This window comes from Callospermophilus lateralis, chromosome 5, assembly GCF_048772815.1.
Source record: "Callospermophilus lateralis isolate mCalLat2 chromosome 5, mCalLat2.hap1, whole genome shotgun sequence".
Taxonomy (NCBI): domain Eukaryota; kingdom Metazoa; phylum Chordata; class Mammalia; order Rodentia; family Sciuridae; genus Callospermophilus; species Callospermophilus lateralis.
This window is the reverse complement of record NC_135309.1, coordinates 44,782,100-44,803,717: the sequence shown is the minus strand read 5'-3', so window position 1 is coordinate 44,803,717 and position 21,618 is coordinate 44,782,100. Positions and strand designations below refer to the sequence as shown.

Below are 21,618 nucleotides of genomic sequence, written 5' to 3'. Positions count from 1 at the left end.
AGGTCTCCAGGTCAAGACAACACAAATCTTTTCCCACTCAGCATAGTGAGGCCAAGGTTCATTTATTTCCAGCCACATATTAAAACTAGAAAATGACACCAGCATGGCATGTCACATTAATCGTAAAGCTCTTGTCACTAAAGTTTTTCTTCCCTTTGCTTTCTACAATTATGTCTATCATTTTCATGTTGGTTCTTATAAGAGCTCTTTATGTAAGAAGGACATCATCCATTGTCTGCCTCATGTTTGCAAATACAGATTTTTTTCCTCACTTAGTTTTCTGCCTTATAGTTTTCTTATTATGTTTTTGATATAGACAAGTTAATTTTCTGTGGTCATGTCAAGAGGGATAGGTACAAATGAAAGACCCAAGAGACCCAAATGATGAATCCAGCCATCCTGGGTGATTCAAGCCAATACACCCACCTTTTCTTTAAAGAAGGGCTTTGTTACCTCAACTGTTTTTTTCCTCATAAAAAGGAGGAAACAAGGGTCATAGACACAGTCCCTTCAGAGCATGGAAGAAATTTTTAGAAATGCATAGTTTGGCTAAGAGCTCTTCCTGGCCAGCTGCCGCAGCTGGTTATTGCTCATGTCCCCATGAGTCTGAGCCCCTTATAGTTAGAGTCTCCTAAAGATCATGGTCAAGTCCAAGTCCAGAGGTTAATCTCTAAACAACAGAATAGAAATGAAATAGGTACAAAGTCTGCCTGGAAAACAGACAACAAATAGAAACTGATTATTGTTCCAAGCTAGGTATGTCCTCTGCTGGAGGACCAGGCAGAGGAGGGGCTGAGGCATAAGCTAAGATATTTGTAAGTATTCCTTTACCATAACACACATTGCTTAATGGGCCAGCTCTGCCTCCTTCTGATTATTGACACAGAATGCCTAGGTTAGGGACCAGGGGTAAATCGGTCCTCAGTGGCAAAATTCATGGTGAGAAGCAAACGAGAAAAAAATACATGCTGAAACCAGGCCCATTTTACCTAATCAAAATTCAGAAGGTTTTCCATGGATATGTTCTATAATTGCTTGCCTCCTTAGTGTCAGCCAAAGTTTGTGGGGTGTTCCAAGGTAAGAAAAGGAAAATTAATTTGGGTAAAATATCTCTCTGTCACAAGTATTAGCCATTTTTTTTTTTACATTGTTCATGGCAAGTACAGAGTCCTAAGCCAGCACCTGCTTGGCCAACCCCCTCTAAGTGGTTTTCCACTGAAGGGAACAACCATCAGAGAGACCACATCCCTGCTATTCCCTCCCATTTTGGGATTTGGGGTTCATCCAGTGGTTTTGGACTCTGGCTGCACTGTTCTCTTCCACTAGAAGGATAACTGGAAGATTATTTTGCAATAGGAGACCACACTGTAATGAGTCTTGCCACACAGTGTGTGGCATTGTTTCCCACAAAGCAGGTACTGCATCTCACATAAAGAAACTACTTTTCCACATCTCAGAACAGCTTTAGGATCTCTGCAGACAAGGCTTAGAGACCCGGTCATTACTTCAAAACCCATAACCGAATTTCTCCCTGACAACACTGAAATGACTTAATTGTTCCAAAATCAAGCCTTAAAAGAAATTAAAAACGAACACTGACAACACAAACCCAACTTCACCTACCAGTTTTTCAGACTCTTGGATTCATAGGGAATAAGCCAAACAGCTGGCTAGGCTTATACACACACACACACACACACATACACACACACACACACTCAGGAGAGCTGTAAATTCATGCAAATCAAGAGTGGATTTTTAGCTCAAGTGACAAGTACTAGTATTTTTATACATCTTGTCAAATAAATATCAATCCTTGAGAGACACTGATTTTTTTTTCTTTTTGAGATCTAGTTAATCCTGGCTTTTTGTGGGTGGAGTGTTAAAAACCTGAAATGTTAAAGAGGAAAAAAATGTTTTTTTTTTCTTTCTCATAATGGTAACAAAAATTTGGATGCACAATTAAAGAACTGACTTAGCCATTTGGATGGTACCATCTACTTTGGCATGTTCCAGACCACCAAGGCAAAATCCAGCTTTCTGATGTGTTTGAGGTCATAAATCCGATACATGGGCATAGCCATAAATAGGGACCATGAAATGTGTTTGGGCTTTAGGCTTAAAATAACTGTATTTCAGTAACTTCATAGTCTCAAAAGAGTCCAAGAACAATATTCTAAAAGTCAGATCTTATCTAAACTGCTGTCAAAGCACGTGTAGCATCCACCTGAATGTGCCACAGGGGGAGATTTGTGTAGTTACCTGGTGAATTTTAACAATGTGGACTCCTCGCTTTCATTTCTAATAATTCCATCCTGGTTTAGAAGACTTAATATAGGCAGCTAGCCTCAGGTATGTGCAATGGAGGTAAAAGTGAGCCTACCACACAGGTGGCCATGAAGCCGATGTGAGCTGTTCTAAGCCAAGTGCCCAGGGAATGCCAGGCCCCAAGGAAACTAGCTCCATCTGTGGACACTGCCCCCCTCCCCAGGTCACAGCCCTCGCTCCCCTTCACCTGGGGCTGTGTGGACTGAGACAAGATGCTTCAGAGTCTACTGAAGGAACAGGGTGCTTTCCAAGGCTAATAATCCTTTTGAGCAAACATTAGCCCTGATGTTTAATTTTAGATGTTTAATTAATTACAGCAAGATAAAAATGATACCTCAGTCAGGAGTCCCAATTAATAGATTGAATGGAAAAGAGATTGCCATTTATAATACTCAGAATTTCCAAGTTTTCTTAGAAATCTGAAGATCTCATTATTTCAGAACATATACCCTACCAACGAGCCCCATCCCCACTCCAGGGGGAACCACTAAAGTCTGGGTAAGGACAGCATTATTAAAGTGTAAGCCCACGCGGACCTCATAAAAGGATTGTCTGTTTCCTTGTAGGGTTGAAGAAAGTTTTAAAACCTTATTTTGGTCCATATTTGGCTTATCTGAAGTGATCTCGGTGGTGCTGAAATATGACCACAAATTCATCGAGAACATCGGCTACGTTCTCTATGGCGTTTATAACGTCACCATGGTGGTAGTGCTGCTCAACATGCTCATAGCCATGATCAACAACTCCTATCAGGAAATTGAGGTAAGGCCAGCTCATTGAAAATGAACTCCCTCCCTTGGTTAATTGACATTGCTACTTTGAGCAACATGGGCAATGACGTCAGAAGCCTGTGTCTTATTAAATGTTAAATTGGAACAATAAGCACCAGACATTCTTTGGGGACAGCTCCAAGAAGTGCTTCGAGTTAGTCTGCTGCATGGCATGGCTGGCACCATCACATAAAAGGTCCCAATGAAAGCAGAAAGAGCTGGGGTCATGAATCATGCCTCTTTGTCATGTATCCCTCGGGACATCATGCAAGTGGCCCAGAGCACATCAGAATGACTATCTTTCAGCCCACTCCCTGTTTGCCTCTCACATGTTGTTTATTAGGCACCTACTGTATGCCAAACCTGTGCTAGGCACTAGTAACACAAAGATGACTAAGACACAGTCTTTGCCTCCAGGAGCTCATGATCCGCTGAGAAAAACAGGTATGGCCATCAGCAAATGAAAATGCTGTGGGTAAATGCAACCAGGTGCAGAAAGTGCAAAGCAAAGAGAAAGACTGTGAGGGAAGGAAGCTTCTAGAGGTGATACTTAATGGTTATTTAAAGATGAAAACAATTTTTCAGACAGATAAAGAAGTCCAAGAGAAAGTACTGGGGCAATGTGTCCAAAATCTAAAATGCATAAACCATAGGCTTTTGATTGCAGTCTTGTTTAAAGCATCAAAAAATTTAAAACAACCTAAATGAGTCTTAATAGGAATTCAGTTAAATAGAATATGATACATCTGAACAACAGGATACTTGTGCAACTTTATTTTTTTAAAAAAAGATGAAAATATTCTTGATATGCTGATGGTGGAAGACCCTCAAATTATAATGTTAAGTGAAGAAAAATCAAGTTGCAGAATAATATATGTACTGCTTGTTGTCCTGTAGAAGAGAGTAAGAAAAGGGACTGTACAATCATTTGTGATTGTATTGGCATTTGCAAAAGAAACAAGCCTCTGAGACAGGCCACAAGAAAGGCGTGACTGGGGTGCTTGCTGGCAGGGGTCCTCCCTTTCACTTTTTATCTTCTTATGCTTTGTAAATCACATCATTGTTTTACCTATCATCAAGTTAAATAAAATAAGCTAAAACTTAAAATGCTATTTACTCAGCTATTTCAATTCTAGGAATAGATCCATGCATAAATGTGATCTCACATGGATGTTCACCAAAGGGAAAACTTGGAAATAACCCCTCAGTATGTTAAAATAAACTGTGATATAGTCACACTCTTAAACACTGTATAGAATATTTTATATACAAAGTGAGAAAGACCTTTTTTTACTGACATAAAAAAATCCCTCAGATATTATTAAGTGAAAAAAATACAAATGGGCAGATCTTATATCCACATACTAATACAAATGCATATATACATAAAGGAAAGGTAAAAAAAGGGAACTTCAAGGATGCTACCACACTCTTGACCAGGGCATCCTCTGGAGGAAGGAGAGAGGAGATTAGTAAGGGAGCTTTTGCTTTTGTTTAAATTATAAGAAATGATTATTTGTGTATTAGGAGAAAAAAATAAAGACTGCCCTAGTCTTTATTTGCCAGGGCTTTCACAAAAAACAATCCTACAGACTGGGTAGCCTAAACATCAGGAATTCATTTCCTCCTAGTTCTAGAGACTAGAAGTTCAAGGTGTCCACAGGCATGGTTTCCATAATGTCTATCTCAGGCTTGCAGACAGCCACCTTCCTGGGGTGTCCTTGAGTGGCCTTTCCACCAGCCTGTTGGATTAGGTTCCACCCTTGTGACTTCATTTAACCTTAAATGTTCATTTAACCTTTAAATGTCTTTAAAGGTTCCATCTCTAAATACAGTCACCTTCTAAGATATTGGGGCTTCAATATAGGAGTTTTAAGGGGATACAATTCAGTCCATAGCACACATCCCCCCAAAAAGAGTATTCCAAACCTTAGAAACAGTGTGTCTCAGGACAGGGAGGGGTGAAATTGTGTGATGGGTTCATCACTGCCAAAGCATAGGATGAGCAACTGAGACAAGAGGTGAGAGGAAGAGGTGTCCTGGTTCCTGAAGTCTTAGCTGCCCCCCACTCCCTACCCGGAGAAAATGTAGCACTGTGCAGATGGACAAACAACATATATTTTTAAAAAGCATTTCATATATTTGTCACCTATGTGGATAACAAGCTATTTCTAACCAGTCCTCTGTCCTTCTGGGCCTCAGTTTCTCCACATATAAAAGAAAAACAGATGGCACCAGGAAAATCTGTGGGTCTTTGTACCACTCACCAGGGCAGCTGCCATCCTAACGAGCAAGTCTACTTCAGTCCTAATGACTGAGGCATGGGAAGTCCCATGATTGGCTGAGATGCCCCTCAACTTAGGGCAGTAATGGGCCAGCTCAAAGCTGTGCTGTTGTTTCCCTTGCATGAATGGTGCCTGAGATGGAGAGGACACACTGCAGCACCACATCTCCCCTGGGAGCTCTGAACTTCTCCTCTGCCAGGGGAGAGCACACGTCCTCACCTGCCTCACTGAACCATGACAAATGCCAGGGATTCTTGGCCAAATTTAGCTCTGATGAAATGAATAGCTGCAAATTCTTCCATGTGAAACTCTTTTGCACCTGCACCTGCCACCTGACCCTGCCACCCGAGCAGGAAAGGCCTTCTCCTCCTGGAGTGGCCCTGCCTGGCTGGGGCTCCCTCCCTCCTGCACTGTTATTCCTCCTCTGCATGATACATCTGCCCAGCCTGGCCTGTGTCTTCACCCTCTTCCTTTCTACCTAATCCTTCCTGTCAGCATTTAAACATGTCCCTTGATCTTTAAAAAAATAAATAAATAAATAACAACTAAAAAAAAAATCCTCCCTGGATTTTTACTCTGAGCGCTCAGCTGCTGTTTCCCCTGTTCTCTATTGCCAACCTTCTCCAGAGTTGTTTAGGCTTCTCTCTACCTCTCCCACTTGTTAACTCCTACTCATTATCTATCCCAAGCATCCCTACTTGACCTGGCTGAGAACTGCTCAGCTCTAACAGCAGCCATGGGGCAGCCTTCCCAGGCTCAGGCCAGTTCAGGGCCAGTATGAAATCCTCCCACTGATCTAGCACATCTCTCTGTCAAAGGCATTTTAACAAATGTGTCATTAGCCATACCAGATGTTCCACCAGGGTGTGTTCTTCCCTAGCACTGGCCAGGCCCAGGGTAGGTGTTCAATAAATGTTTGCTAAATGACTAAAGGTTGAAGACTAGGCCTGTGATGGGCTATGGAAATAAAAATAATATTACCTGAGAGCTTACTCAGTGGCTGGCACTGTTAAATGTCTTTTTTGCATTAATTTCCTTAATCTCACAACCACCTATGAGTTAAGTACTATTCTCATTTTGCAAATGAGGTAACTGAGGCCTAGAATCAGATGCCATGTTTTCACAACTAGAAAGGAGCAGAGGCAGGATTTGAACCCAAGCAGATTCGACAGCCCATGCTCTTACCACTATACCACCCATCCTCTCAGTAAATGTGTTCCAGTATACTGTTAGACGAGGAATGACCCAGCCCTCACAAAGCTTCCAGTCTAAAGACCCACATAGGATGATGCTGAGTAGACGAGGCCAGGTGTTGACCCTCAATAAAAGCAAAGAGGTTGAGCCTGCTAGTTATGACCTCATACCTTCATGGTGCATCCCAGAAGCCTCCTGTGGACACTTGCTGGCCTCACAGCCCTTTGGAGAGTAGCCATTGCCTGTGGAACCAAGTATGCCCACCCCAAAACTCTGTGAGGGAACTGTGATGTCTTCATTTTCTGTATAAGCAAGCTTAAGACTTACCCAAAGTCACACAGCTAATAAAGGGTTTTGAAACAAGATCTATTGTTTCTGATTCTGAACCTTATCCTCAAATGAGTGAGATCATGAATAATTAAAAGTGTATATTTAAAAAAAAAAAAAAAAAAAAAACCTCAAATCCTATCCTTTTTTCTGGCCTTTAACTTCTCTCTTAGGACAGAGGTTTCAGGAGCCTATCTATAGGAAAAAATATACCGCTGCCCTTCAAGGAGCCACTGAGAATTCTGGGATTGACACCAAGTCAAAAAAAATATTCATTTTTAATCTAACCCCCCCTCCTCCAGAGAAGAGAATGCAGCTGGATTACCTCCTACAAACCATGGTCAGACTTTGTTCCCCTTGAATGACATTTGCTAGATCTCTTAACATGCCGCCCCCAGCACTGCTCTGACCAATAAGAAATATGCTTTTTTAGTATACACTGTATTGTCCAATGTGGTAGCTCACTAATCATATTTATCTAAAGAGCACTTGAAATGAGGCTAGTCCAGACTGAGATGTGCTCTAAGTATAAAATCCATGCCAGATTTCAAAACTTAGTATGCAAAGAAAATGGAAAGCTATCTCATGAATTTTTTTTTCTGGTGGTGCCAGGGATTACACCCATCCTTTGGGCATGATAAGCATACATTTTACCACTGAGCAATATTTTTATAATGATTACTTGTTGAAATGACAATATTTTAAATCTATTAGATTAAATAAAGTATATCAGTGAAACTAATTTTACCTGTTCCATTTTGTTTTTTATAATATGGCCTGTAGAAAACTTAAACTTTAAATGGCTCACTTTCATGGCTCATGATACATTTTGTTTTCAAATTCTTTTTTTTTATTTATTCTAATTTGTTATATTTGACAGCAGAATGCATTACAATTCATATTACACATAGAGCACAATTTTTAATATCTCCAATTGTACACAAAGTAGAGTCACACCATTCATGTCTTCATACATGTACTTAGGGTAATGATATCTATCTCATTCCACCATCTTTTCCATCCCCATGCCCCCTCCTTTCCTCTCCCACCTCTTTGTCCTATCTAGAGTTCGTCTAATCCTCCCATGCTCCCTGCTCCAAACCCATTGTGAATCAGCATCCTTATATCAGACAAAACATTCAGTATTTGGCTTTTGGGGATTGGCTAACTTCACTTAGCATTATATTCTCCAACTCCATCCATTTGCCTGCAAATGCCATGATTTTATTCTCTTTTAATGCTGAATAATATTCCACTGTGTATGTATACCACATTTTCTTTATCCATTCATCTACTGAAGGGCATCTAGGTTGTTTCCACAGTTTAGCTATTGTGAATTCACAATACATTTCTATTGGGTAGCACTTCTGTAAACAATCAACAAATACCTTGATGCTGTGCTAGTTGGTGAATCTGCCAATGGAACTGTAAAAATTAATGGATAGCAAGATGACGTGGTAGGGAGAAAAGTTCTTTGGTAAGCTGCAAAGGGAGAACGTTGGTGAAAACACTCCATAGGAAATAGGGGAGGATGGCGTACACTGGCCAAGGCTCTTCCACCATGAAGAATTCCAAGGAGGTAGGTGGAGAGCTTTAAGACTGATGAATGCAGGTGGTCTTAGAGAGAACAAGCCCCATCTTTATGGCATCTGTAGAGACGGTGAAATCCACAAGAGCTCAAGAGCCCTGTTTAGAAGTCTGTTCTCATAATGCGTAGACTGCATCTCCGCTCCTCACACTGAGCTCCGTTGTTAGGTCCTGGCCTTTGATGGCATATCATTGATTCTTTTGTTCCACAGGAGGATGCAGATGTGGAATGGAAATTTGCCCGAGCAAAACTCTGGCTGTCTTACTTTGATGAAGGAAGAACTCTACCTGCTCCTTTTAATCTAGTGCCAAGTCCTAAATCATTTTATTATCTCATAATGAGAATCAAGATGTGCCTCATAAAACTCTGCAAATCTAAGGCCAAAAGCTGTGAAAATGACCTTGAAATGGGCATGCTGAATTCCAAATTCAGGGTAGGTAGCATCTGGTTTATGGGGCTAGAAAAAGCATCAGGTAGGGGGAGGGGGTTGTGTGTGTTCAGTTTGGATAGTGGCCCCTTACGCAAGGGAAGCCTGGAGCTGTGAGGGGCTAGTGTCTTTTCGAATCTACTGGGCACATCCACAAAGGCCCAACTCATCAGAGGCTACCTGCGGTACTGTCCCTTCTCCCTTGGAGAGTGCTCTGCTGGGGACCTAGCACACTGCCTGCTGCCTGCAGCCTGGCTGGGCCATGACCCCAGTGACAGAGACTCTTCAGTGGACTTGGAAATGGAATAGCTTTCCCCAGAAAGTATCTAAAGAATGGTCTCTGGGCAACTTTCCCTACCCACTCTCCCTTCCTGTAGATTCTCAATGACCATTAGCAGAAGCTCTGAGGAGTCCTAGAGAAAAGATACCCACATAACTTTAACTTAGAGCTTCCTGAATCTGGTTGACCAGACAACATTCTGTAACCCTTGTGAACATCCCACAGAACTAAAGTTCCTATGAATAGTGCTCTATAAAGCCAAGCAGCAGGGGCAAATCGGCTTCCAGAAGGTTCCTATAGAGTCACCCCATATGTGGATGTTGTTCATTCAAATCCTGCCATAAGTGTATATATGTTGTTGGTTTTTTCCCAGAAGACTCGTTACCAGGCTGGCATGAGGAATTCTGAAAACCTGACAGCAAATAACACGTTCAGCAAGCCCACCAGATACCAGGTAACTACCCTTTTCCCAAGCATGGGCAGGAGCAGACACCACAAAGACACAGATTTAGTCACATGGCTATGTCATGCCCTCAGAGCACAGCTCCCTGCCTTCCTTCCTTTACTGATCAAATATTTATTGAGTGCCTGCTACATGCCAAGCACTGTGCTGCTTACTGAGAATACAGATGTGGTTCCTACCTTACGGCACCTCCAGGTTGGCTAGTGACAGGAGAGACAATGAATGAGTAAACACACAGATAAGGATATGCCATCAAATTGACTAAAGAGCCTAGAGGAAAAGAATAGGGTTTAAAATAGAGAAAACTAGGGAAACCCTAATTGAAAGGGTATCTTCAAGGAGAGGACTGTTGGCCAAGACCTCACGGATGAGAAAGGGGCAGCCATGGGGGGCTTCCAGGCAGAGGCAGAGCATTTGTAGAGATCCATGGGAGAAGCTTGATAGGTCCTTAGCGGCTGGCAAAGAGAGCAGAGGGAGATGAGGGCAGTGGGAAGGCAGCATCTGGCTACTATGGATGTGGAGTGTATTATAGTAACCTAAGACGGTCTGAGTGGTGGGAGGGGAACTTTGCCGGGAGAAGCGATGATAAAATCATATTTATGCTTTTATGAGAAGAGACAGGAGATCAGTGAAGAGAATGTGACAGTCATTTGGGCATAAGGGGTGTGAGCAGGACAGTGGAGAAAAGCAGACAGGATAAGTGTACATTCTAGACAACCAACCAAGGAGACCTGATGCTGGGGTGGACCTGGGGGAGCACCCAGCATGACTCCCAGATATGGTTCTTAAGCAACAAGATAGATATTGTTGTCTTCAATGAGCACCTGCCCTTAGACTGCCAGCTTGCCCAGTCTGTTAGAAAAATTGGAGAAAAAAACTCCTCTGAGCTTGTAATTCTTGCATGACTTCTAGAAAAGAATGCTAAATCTCTGTATCCATTTGAACCAGCTCATGAGGTAGTGATAAATGCTAACTACAGGTACTGGATTATAAAAGTTCAGGCCATTCTTTTTCTACCTCCCACTTCTCCTCCATCAGCAGTTTCATCCATACTGATCATTTCTTGTCAGATGTGAATTTAAAGGTGTCCTGAGCATTCCTTTGGGCTGAAGTGACATGTCCCTAGTGCCACCTTCCCACAGGGAGCAATTACAGACTTAGCATCTTCCAGACACAGGTCTCCAATTGAATCTTTCCATCCATATTTCAGAAGCCAGCTGTGCAGTGAGGAGGATTTAATTGTACAATTAAGAAACAGCTCATCCCTCAGAGCACTTATAGTTTTATCAAATGACATGGACTAAAAATTGGCAATGGGCAAATCTTGTATTTTATTGTGCGCAAAATTTGGACTGCCCAGGATGATCTGCTTTGAGTTATTTTACAGGCCAAATCCTTTGATCAGTGGAAGGATTTTTATTTCTCAGCTTCTCAGAAAGAAGTATAGATTATCTGTGTCATGAAAAAAATAGAACACCCTAATGGGTTAGGTCCAAATCTCTCCTGATTTTGAGCAGAATCAGCTACTGAGATAAAGGAAGACTGATTAGGTGTGAATGTCCTGTACCCAGAATGAATCCTTTCCGACCGAGACTGTCTTCAAAATCAGTTTCAAAGCAATCTGGTTTGTCTTCTATCACCCTGGGTAGAGCCCCTCCTGCCATAAATCTCCCAAGAGCTTCCTGCTGTGATTACAGAGATTGGTTGGTTTGCAGCCTTGGGCTATGAATGACCTTGGAAAGCTCTGCTCACCTTGTATTTTGTCAATCCATGTAGAAAAGCCCCAGGCTACTTTGTCAAATAGTTGTGAAAAAATCCCACTAGCAAGCAACAGAGAGAAAGGTTTGCTGGGATTGAGAAGGGCTGACAGCACCCTGCATTTACACATGGACACTCTGCTCAACACTATCAGGGTATTTCTGGCATCTTCCTGAGCCATCATCCACTGCTCACCATAGGAGGAAACCTTGAGATGACCCTAAATGACAGCTGTGAGCAGCCTAGATACTAGCCCAGGTGTAGACTCACCACATTTCTAGGAGAGAAGGCTGTCTTTCACCCCATTTAAAAGATGAGGAAACTGAGTCTCCATGGCTCAGGTCACACAGCTGGTTGAACTGTGACTGTCTGACTCATTCATCACACTGCATTATCCAGGTGCTTGCCTGTCACCCATCTTCATAGTACTGCACCAGAGCTTTCCTCAGAATCTGCTTCACCTGTCTAATGGTCACTGTGGTGAGATGTGTCTGAGCCTTCCAAGCTTCCAGTGACATTTCTGCACTCTGGCTACAGCAGCAGCAGGTGAAGCCAAAGCACAGATTCAGGCAGGGGTCTGATGATGGCTCATCTGTTTCCTTGGACACATTGGAGGGTGTCAAAGTTGCATGCTTTCATTCCAAAGAAGCTTCCAGATGTGCAGAAAACATGAGCAGCCAAATCACTCGCTCTTGCTTACTCTCCAGGCTATCCCCAGAAATGCCACCTCAACTTGCTTCCTTTATGTCCCTTCGTTAGATCTTCATGATTGTTGCAGTGTTTACTATAACGCCAATTCTCCAACTTTAGGGAGCCCTTCTTTGTAAGCAAAGACACGGCAGACTTCAGAGGCTTTTCTATGCATTCTATGCTTTTCTTAGTCTCCCAGGAGTCCGAGTTGTTATTTTTCCCAAAAAACAGTTTCTTGCTTTTGCAATCCTTTCCATTCTGGGTTCTGTGGACTGGAGACCCAATAGAAATACAAAACCCTGATACTGGTGAGACAGCCAAAGCATGCCTTCTCTCAGAGCTACCTAGTGACCTGTTCCAAGATCCAGTGTGTCAATGTATTGGGGGTGGGTGTACAGACCCTGAATGCCCACTCTCTGACAGGTACATTTGTTTACTCTTCATGGGCAGAGCAAACAAGCCACATCTCATATAATCCAGAGAAGACAGGCACAGCCCTTCCTTCAAATAAGCCCCGATCTTTACCATGTAGTCTCTTTCCCAAACCCAGGGGAAAGTCCTCTTATTTATTTATTTCTTTTTATTAGTGCATTGTAGTTATACATAATTTTGACACTTATACATGTTTAGAATTTGATTTACTCCATTTTGATACCCACTCTCTTCCACCCTCCCCTATTCTTCTTCCTCTACTTCACTGGTCTTCATTTCATTTTATTTTATTTATTTTGATTTATAGTTACACCTGAAGGTGGAATTCACTGTGGTGTATTTATACATGCATAGAGTATATCAAAGCCAATAGATAATTGCTAATGCTTATTCTCTCTACTCCAGGGTTTGATAAACCCCAGTCTAACAAATGACTTGTCCTAGCATCCATTTGTCCACTCTCTTCTAAACATTCTTCAATTTCTCTGTACCTATTTGGAACTTGATTTCCCTCTGGATTCTTATTTGGTACATACTGGCTACATATGTGTTCTCTTCCTCATCTATGTTCTTAACCACTCTGTCTGCACAGATAGCCTCATCACCTATAGAAAGATATTCTATTTTCCCATCCACCACCAGCAGCCAGAGGCCACCTGATCCTTAGAAGTCTGGGCTGGAGGAATTGTGTGCCTTTCTCCTTAGATGTAGGTCTCTGCAGGACAACCATTCTTATTCATTGTGCATCCCGTCTGCATCCACTTGAGTCTTCTTTTGCCTGAGTAATATTGCTAAATATACTCCTCTCCAGTGCTTGCTAAAGGCATGGGGGCAGGGGCAGGAAAGTTGCCACCAACAGGGACATATTTGCTCAGGGAAAGTTTATCTTCATGAGTTGAAAGTGCTCGTAGGGAAGATAGCAAGGAGATATCTCAAACTTATCACAAAGGAATACGTTTTCCCCAAATAATGAAGGAAAGGAGGCTTTTGATGTCCACCTTCTCTGGAAACAGATATCCTCTATGACATCATATTAAATAGAACTTCAGGGTATTTTCCAATCATTTTAGACTTTTTGGTGATAATATCAGCATTCTGGTCTTGCAGATTCCAAGTTATCCAACATACACCTCACATCCAAGCCATAACACTTAGATATCCTACTCTATTGTCTAGAAGAATGTCCATTATAAACCATTCCAATGCCTCAAATAACTTCCAAAGAGGAAGTTATCCCCATGAGGACATGAAATCTCTTACGGACAGTAAGTGATCACATTACTCCCACTGAAGGTCCCTGTCATCTTGATAGTAACTGGATGAAGAAGAATATCAAAAAGTCTCTGCACACTCACAGTGCCCATCAGGATCTGCTTCCATGAAGCATCTATGATCCTAATGCATAAAAGCAAACCTTCACTTTGAAGCCCAGGTCTGTAGGAACCCCACTCTGCACAGTCATGCCAGTGCTCAAGAGTGGGCATGAGTGCTAATCCCAGTGCTATGCCAGTAACCCTCTTGCCCAAGGGTGGACACTGGATGAGGCACCACCTTCTGAAATCTAGTGAGGCTTTCTCCTGCGCAACAGGATATGGTACCAGAAGCAGTCCAAACCTCCTCTGACTAATGGAACCAGTTACTGAGCAAAGCATTTCCTTCTCTAACCCCTCTTGCACTTACCGTCTTTCTGAAGTCCAGATAAATCCCTGGCTTTGCTTGCCATTTGGGCTGAATCCTAGATCTGCCACTTCCTATTGTGACCTTGGAGAAATCCCTTTGCTCTTTGAGCATCTAAAGGCATGGGGGCAGGGGCAGTGTCCTGCTGAAAATGGAGATCACAACTCCTATTTCACTGAGTTTCTGGAAGGACTCAGTGAGATCTTTTTGTGAGACAGACTAGCTCAATCCTGGTCTAGAGGAAGTACTTGATGTGCTTGTCTCTTTGCTTCTTTTCCATCCTTTATCCTTTCCTACTGGAGGGCTATTCAGGATTAAAGGAGGCCTATGAGCCGGATTTCATCAATTCAAACTAAATAGAGCCTAAGGAGAATATTTTGTTATAATAACCCATGGGATTTTTAAAATATAATCAGTTTAATCATGTGGTACAGAAATAGTGCACATTGAGCAGGAATAACCGCTGTACCCGTGAAAGGATTCAACTCAATGCCACGGAACTCCCAGGCCCTGGCTTATCATCATAAATAGTAAGCCTCTTTTATTGATGGATCTATAAACTAAGGAAACCTTAATTCTTAAAGTTTGTCCTTTAAAAAGCAACAGACTTTAACTAGATCCCTTTAACTTGTGTTACCCTGAACATTTGCAGTGGAAGAGTATTTCTGAATTGTTTTATTCAGTGAGAATGACAGATACTTAGGTATCTGCAGTTTTGTCCCCTCCCCAACCCTGGCATAGAACAATGTTTTTGCTTTGCTTTATTTTTCTAATTCATAGTGAAAAAAGCCTGGCACTGTGGTGCACACCTGTAATATCACTCCCAGGGACAGGGAGGGAGAGGCAGATGCAGAAGGATTGCAAGTTCAAGGACAGCCTGAGCAACATAGTGAGACGCTATCTCAAAATAAAATTAAAAGGGCCAGGGTTGTAGTTAGGTGATAGAGAGCCTTAGATTTTGCTAGTTCAGGAATAAAAAAGAAGGAGGAGGAGGAGGAGGAGGAGGAGGAGGAGGAGGAGGAGAAATGAAAATAACATCATTGAGTCTCATGGAAAGGTACATATTCTTATAACTTAGTGTTTTAGGCAGCTTTTTTGCTGCTGTAACTAAAAACCCAGCCAGAACAATTGTAGAGGAGGGCAACTTTATTTGAGGGCTCACGTTTTCAGATGTCTCATTCCATAGACAGCAGTTCCACTCCTTGAGGCTCAAGGTGAGGCAGGACGTTATGGTGGAAGAGTGTGGCAGAGGGAAGCAGAGAGAGACTCCACTTACCAGATACAAAATATGTACCCCAAAGTCATGCCTCCATTGCCCACCTCCTTCAGCCACACCCCACCTGCCTTCAGTTACTCCTCAGTTAATCCCTATCAGGGGATTCATTCAATGATTGGGTTAAGACTCTCACAACCCAATTATTTCTCCTCTGAACCTTCTTGCATTGTCTCACATGTGGACTTTTGAGGGACACCTCATATCCAAGCCATAACACTTAGACACCCTACTCTATTATCTATAAGAATGTCCCTGAGAAATTCTGCATGACCATTTAACTACTGACAGGGGAAGACCCATGCTCTCTGAGAAGGAATAGCAGAAAGGCAATTTGCTTATAAACCATTCCAATGCCTCAAACCCTAGAGCCAGGAGGATGTGAACCGCATGGCAGAAAAAAGGCACACCAGCCTGAACAAGTCACTGCAGAGTTGTGGACAAGAGCCTTGGCCAGGGTCAGTCACAGTCTTGGAATCACAGTCTGGAAACACTTCCTTTTCATGGAGAGAACCATCAAATGGTGATAAAAATGAGTTGTACCCCCAGCTCTTTGCACCCAGTTCACTTCCTTCTTACTTCTAGGAAGCTTTTCCAGAGCCCACGCACTCAGAACTTAGCAACCTGTATGAGGTCACATAGAAAACCCTAGAATAGCGTTCAAGCCCCTAAAGTTTTCCTCAGTCTGGAAAATGCTGCCTTGGTCCCTTTGTCCTAAGTGTGAACACATGAATAGGCCACAGGACAGGAGGACTAAGGGACAGGGAAATCCCTCCCTTTTTTCCGTGCTACTCATCTCTCTTAAGAGTTAGAAGTCTCAACTTCCAGAATATTTTTAAATCCTGAGATTTCACAGGAACCCTGGATCAACTAGCTGACAAAATCCAAAGTTCACCTCCTGCGGTCTTTCTTACACTTGGCTCTATTCTTGGTGTCTCTTAAGTGTTTATTCATGCTTCATTTGCTTAGAGAACACAGTGACTGTATAATAACTGGAACCTCAGGCCCAAACCCTTCTTCAACATGACTGGCAACATGGGATCGGGCCTGTGGGATTTTGTGGAAAACGATCTCTCTAGTATAATTGTTGCTCCATCTGGCAAGAGTTTTCCAAGTTATGGTGGACTTGTCCTCCAAGCCTAGCCCTGACCTCTGTACCGAACAAATCTCCTCTTGTGAATGGCATACCTCTCACTGTCAACCTCTAGGGGACACAGCTCCACCTGGGCTGACCTAATAAGATGTTCCCAACATCCCCTCCTTAAATAGAACTGAGAAAGAGGCCATGACTGGCCAGGGTACAAACAGGCCTAGGATCCTAAAGCAGCACAGTGCATTCCAAATCATTATCTCTCCCTCTCTAGTGGCTCAGCCTCCTGCCATTGAGAAGTGTCCTGTTCTTATATCCCAGGTCAAGTGGACATTGAATCCTGGGAACTGGGGAGGTTAAACAGAAGGCTGGCCAGCTTCCCCCACTATGCAGGGCATCCTGAGCAAGGGTTGAGCATGTCCCAGGGACTCCTGAGGTGCTGTGAGGGACATGGGCCTCATGCTACACCATATAGGCTGCTTCTATGCAAGGCCTGGCATACCAAACTCCTCCTTGCTTCACATTTCAGAAAATCATGAAACGGCTCATAAAAAGATATGTCCTGAAGGCCCAGGTGGACAGAGAGAATGATGAAGTCAACGAAGGTAAGGGATTGCATCACCACAAATGTGGGGCCCTACAGCAGCAGTAAGCTCAGAAGTGAGGTGTGGGTGTCACAGGGCAAAAATCACAGTGTGGTTGGGGTACTGTGTTCCCTTCCACAGGCTGGGGGGAATCCATCCCCTCACTCGTGAGCACAGTGCATTTCCATGAGGCAACAGGACCAAGGTCTCTGTTCCCTTGCTGGTGCAGCTGAGGCTGCCGCAAGTGCAGCTCCAGAGGCCACCTCCTGTCTCTGCAGATCACCAGCAGCAGAGCCTCCCTCCCCTCATGCTACCACTTCGCCTGCCTGTTGTCTCTCATCCTCTGTCTCTGCCCCACTCTTCTGCCTTCTTCCTCTACTCTTAAGAACTCATGATTAGATTGGCTTCTCCTGGATAACCCAGAATGATCTCCTTATTTTAAGGCCAACAGCAAAGAAAGCTCGATTCTGTTTGCCACCTTAGTCCCTGTGTGCCATGTAACACAGCACTCTCTCAGGTGAACTCCACAGTTAAGGATGTGGACATCATGGATGTGGGAGACATTATTGTGCCTACTGCAGTGATGGCTGCTTTGAGTCAGCCTCAGGTCCCTTGAGTTCAGGATGGCCCAAAGTTCCAGTACCCCACCTCATTCTGTGGGTGCACATACAGAGGAAGCAACCTGTATTCCATTTTCAGAGACTGCCCCTGGATCAGTTCCAACCAGACCTGTCCTGTCTTGGTTCTCAGCCTCTGACAACTAGCAGTTTCCCTAAGTATCCCCCAACTCTGTACCAGTTGTTAAAACTGCAGATCCCAAACCCCACCTGGACCTAATGAATTATTATATTTAGAGTGGGGTTTGGGCGTCTGCATTTTAGATAATAACACCAGGTGACTCTCAGGCACACTGAAGTTTTCCAACTACATTATTTTCACTGTTTGGGTTACTTTCCAGTCTATTTTAAGCAATTCCTCTTAAGTGAAAAGCAAATTACCTTATACCAGATCATTAATCTCCATGAGACACCTAGGATATTTGCTACCTAGAAATGGCTGTGTCCATGACCAAAGGCACTAAGTCTCCTCCTCACTCGGGCCACAGGGGCTACAAAGAGTCTGATCATTGAGAGGACTTTTGCCTCATTCCGGGCACCTAATATGCAACCTCAATAATGACTGGGCTGGCTCCTGAGATGACACTGCTTAGGGACTGAGTAACACCCATCTACCCACCCCTACTGGGAGTCTCAAGTATAAAACTGCCAGGTTTCATGCCTGCCAGCCTCAAGTTGTGTATAACTATGATGGACATGAATGCAATTGCTACAGAAGGTGGGGAAAACCAGGTGCCCTGCTGCTTAAGTGACACCACAAAAATGGGGCTCAGTGAAGCACCTGATGAAAAAAAAATAGATCCATTTGTCAAGATGAATCTAGCCATACTTTCATGATCTCTGCATTTTATGTGTATAAGACATGCGTGGAAAACAGATTCATATCTATTTTCATATTATTCAAATAACATATCCACAGGGAGTGAATTCCCACTGAGTAAGTCCAGTATCTTAATATCAGGAAAGAATCTTTCTACTCTCCTTTGTGGTTAATAAAAAGATTCCTACAGCCCAGACCCCTGTGATTTCTAACCACACGGTTCACTGTGGAAATAAAAATTGAAGGTCCCAGGCTGGGGTTAGGTAGTGGTAGCACACTTGCCTGGCATGAGTGAGGCATTGGGTTCAATTTTCAGCACCACATATAAATAAATAAAATAAAGGTCTACCAACAACTTGAAAAAAAAATTTTAAATTGAAGGACTCTAGTTGGTCCCTTGTTATGGGAGGGGGTGGTGGCAGGCATCCGTGAGGGTTCTATCAGTGAGGCCATGCTGCCTATGTGGACAAAGGGGACCTACTGGGGCACCTGGCTCACTCCCAGGAGACTGGCCAGCTCTATGGCTGCCACTGTGCTGAGCCATTCTCTCGGGTGCCTTGAAGTTTCCCTTCCCTGCAGATCTCGACAGAGCAAAACATAAAGTATCATGAAAATAAATGTTCCAGTTAATGAGGGTGTTGCTCAGTCTTGAAATGTACCATTAATGACCCCAGGAACAACAGTCTCAAGATAAGTGCTAGACACAATTCACAGCCCTGAACTCCACACTTCCTTCTAGCCACAAAGGGAGAGGCTTTCCAGGAATGGGAGGAAGAGGACTGTGTTCCTGAATATTGGGAAGCTGGGTAGTATTTAGGTCAGACAGAGCTGCCATTGCTTCACCTCTACCCCTGGCAGCTGGTCCCGCGTGTATGTGGGATGAGCCCCTTCCCTCTACTTGCTCTCACTCAGCAAAACCTCCTCTGTCCTTGCAGGTGAATTGAAAGAAATCAAGCAGGATATCTCTAGCCTGCGCTATGAGCTTCTTGAAGAAAAGTCCCAAGCCACTGGCGAGCTGGCTGACCTGATCCAACAGCTCAGTGAGAAATTTGGAAAGAACTTAAACAAAGACCACCTGAGGGTGAACAAGGGCAAGGACATTTAGCAGCCCAGTGGGCATCTGTGACTTCTACCAGCATTCCAAGGCCAGGTTGGATACCCTGGCCCCCAGCTCTGGTGGGGAGGGTCCTGGCCCACTCCTCTAGGACACAAGGGGATCCACTGGCTCAGTCTCGAGCACATCACTGACATCTCCAGCCAGGAGCCTGGACCCAGAGTGGTTATGAAACTAGGCTGCTGGGTAAGAAAAGTTACTCGGAAGAGTAGTGCCCCGACACAGGTGAGGCCTTCAGTCCAGCCTCAGTGAAATACATTCCTGTGGCCAGAGCAGGAAAAGGCCATCTTGGATGCACACGTGTGCCCTCCCACGGCACATGGGACTGCAGCTCTGGCTGTGTCCCGGGAAGTCAAACCTCCTCATCCCATGACCTCTTCTCACTGCCCCATGCCACCCACATACACATCCAGCCAGAACCGGGAGGTGACCTGTGATCTATTCTTAAGTGCCAGATGAGAACACAGATAGCCTAATAGTAAAATAGTTATATTTGTTTATAAAAAAAAATGTTTAAAAATCCTAAATCAAAAATTGTACTGTAGGTAGCACTGTTTAGAGAACAAAAAAAATCCAAATGATGTATTTTTACCTTTATTAAGATTATCTTGTATTTACTATTTTTACCTAAAATGGAAAGAAATAAAATTACCTCATAAGAGCCTGGGGGATCTCTGTGGATATGCTGTGAAGCTGTCCTGCACTCTGTCTTGAGGTGGCCTTAGGAACTCTCACATCAGAGGTGACCTGAAGGAGAAAGGGCTAACCCTGGGGGAATCCAGCAGCCAAGATCCCCAAGAAGTTCCTGGCTCTGGCCTCTACTGCTAAGAAAATGGCTCCCCACTTTCTATCCCCAGACCTGGTGACCCCAGCCTCATTAAGGCCAGAAAGAGGCAAAAGAAATGATGAGAAAGATGAAGTTTTCTCCCAACCCACCTCTCGGGATTTTCTCTGGTGTGTGTGTTTGAGAAAAGCTGTGGGGATTTTCTCCAGAGATGTGCCATCACAAAGATTGGCACACAATCTGAACGGCACTTGAGGATTTGTAAGTTTTTAAAAGTCTATCCATGGCCCCCTACAGGCCCCAGGTTTAAAACTCCAGACCACAGTTTATATCTGTAAAGTTCCCTGTACACACAGTATGCTGAGGTACTCATCAGACCCACCCTTCATTTCTGGACCCCCAATTCTCCTGTCTGAAAGAGGGGGCCGTGAATCTGAAGAACAGCCACCAGAGGGCGCCCAGTCCCAAACAATGCCCATTCTGAGCAGGTGGAAGGCAAAGCCTTGGATTCCAGAAGAGCCCTCTGGTCCCAAGGACTAGTAATGCCATCCAAAGCTATTGAGCACTTACTGTGTACCAGGTGCTATGCTTATGGCCTTGCATGCATCGGTTCTCCAAATCTTCACAGCAAACCTGTGAGGAAGGTCAGGATTACAGATCAAATATCTTGAAGATGCCCTAGAAAGGGAAGAAAATCATAAATATGTAAGATATATATACATATTATATCTATTATATACATACATACACATGAATGAGCACACACATACACCCACATGTATTTGTGTATATGTATATATGAACCATGGTCCCCAGTGCACAATGGTTTTGACAATGATTTTTCAACTTTACTTTTGTAATACACATTCAATAGAAACATACTTTAATTTTTGAATTTTGATGTTTTCTTGGGATATTTGTATATAGAGTGATACTCTCTGTGATGCTGGACAATGGCAGCTCCCAGTCAGCCACCAATCACAAGAGAAAACTAACAACACTCTATGGTGTACTGTGCTACCGGCATTTGGGGATACCAGTATTCCACAAATTACAGGAGATAGTCAACACTCCATTATAAAATAAGCTTTGTGTTAGATTATTTTTCCCAACTGTA

The 21,618-nt window shown here is 43.4% G+C and overlaps 1 protein-coding gene across 1 annotated transcript in view; it reads left to right on the top strand.

Annotated features, from left to right (window-relative positions):
• Trpc7 (transient receptor potential cation channel subfamily C member 7) overlaps positions 1 to 19,708 on the top strand; it is a 181,654-nt gene extending 161,946 nt beyond the window's left edge. Inside the window, exons 8-12 of the mRNA XM_076857627.1 lie at positions 2,895 to 3,090; positions 8,704 to 8,925; positions 9,573 to 9,653; positions 17,112 to 17,187; positions 19,539 to 19,708. Of these exons, the coding sequence (XP_076713742.1) occupies positions 2,895 to 3,090; positions 8,704 to 8,925; positions 9,573 to 9,653; positions 17,112 to 17,187; positions 19,539 to 19,708 (745 nt within the window). The remainder of the gene's footprint in view (positions 1 to 2,894; positions 3,091 to 8,703; positions 8,926 to 9,572; positions 9,654 to 17,111; positions 17,188 to 19,538) is intronic.
• The last annotated feature ends 1,910 nt before the right edge of the window (positions 19,709 to 21,618 follow it).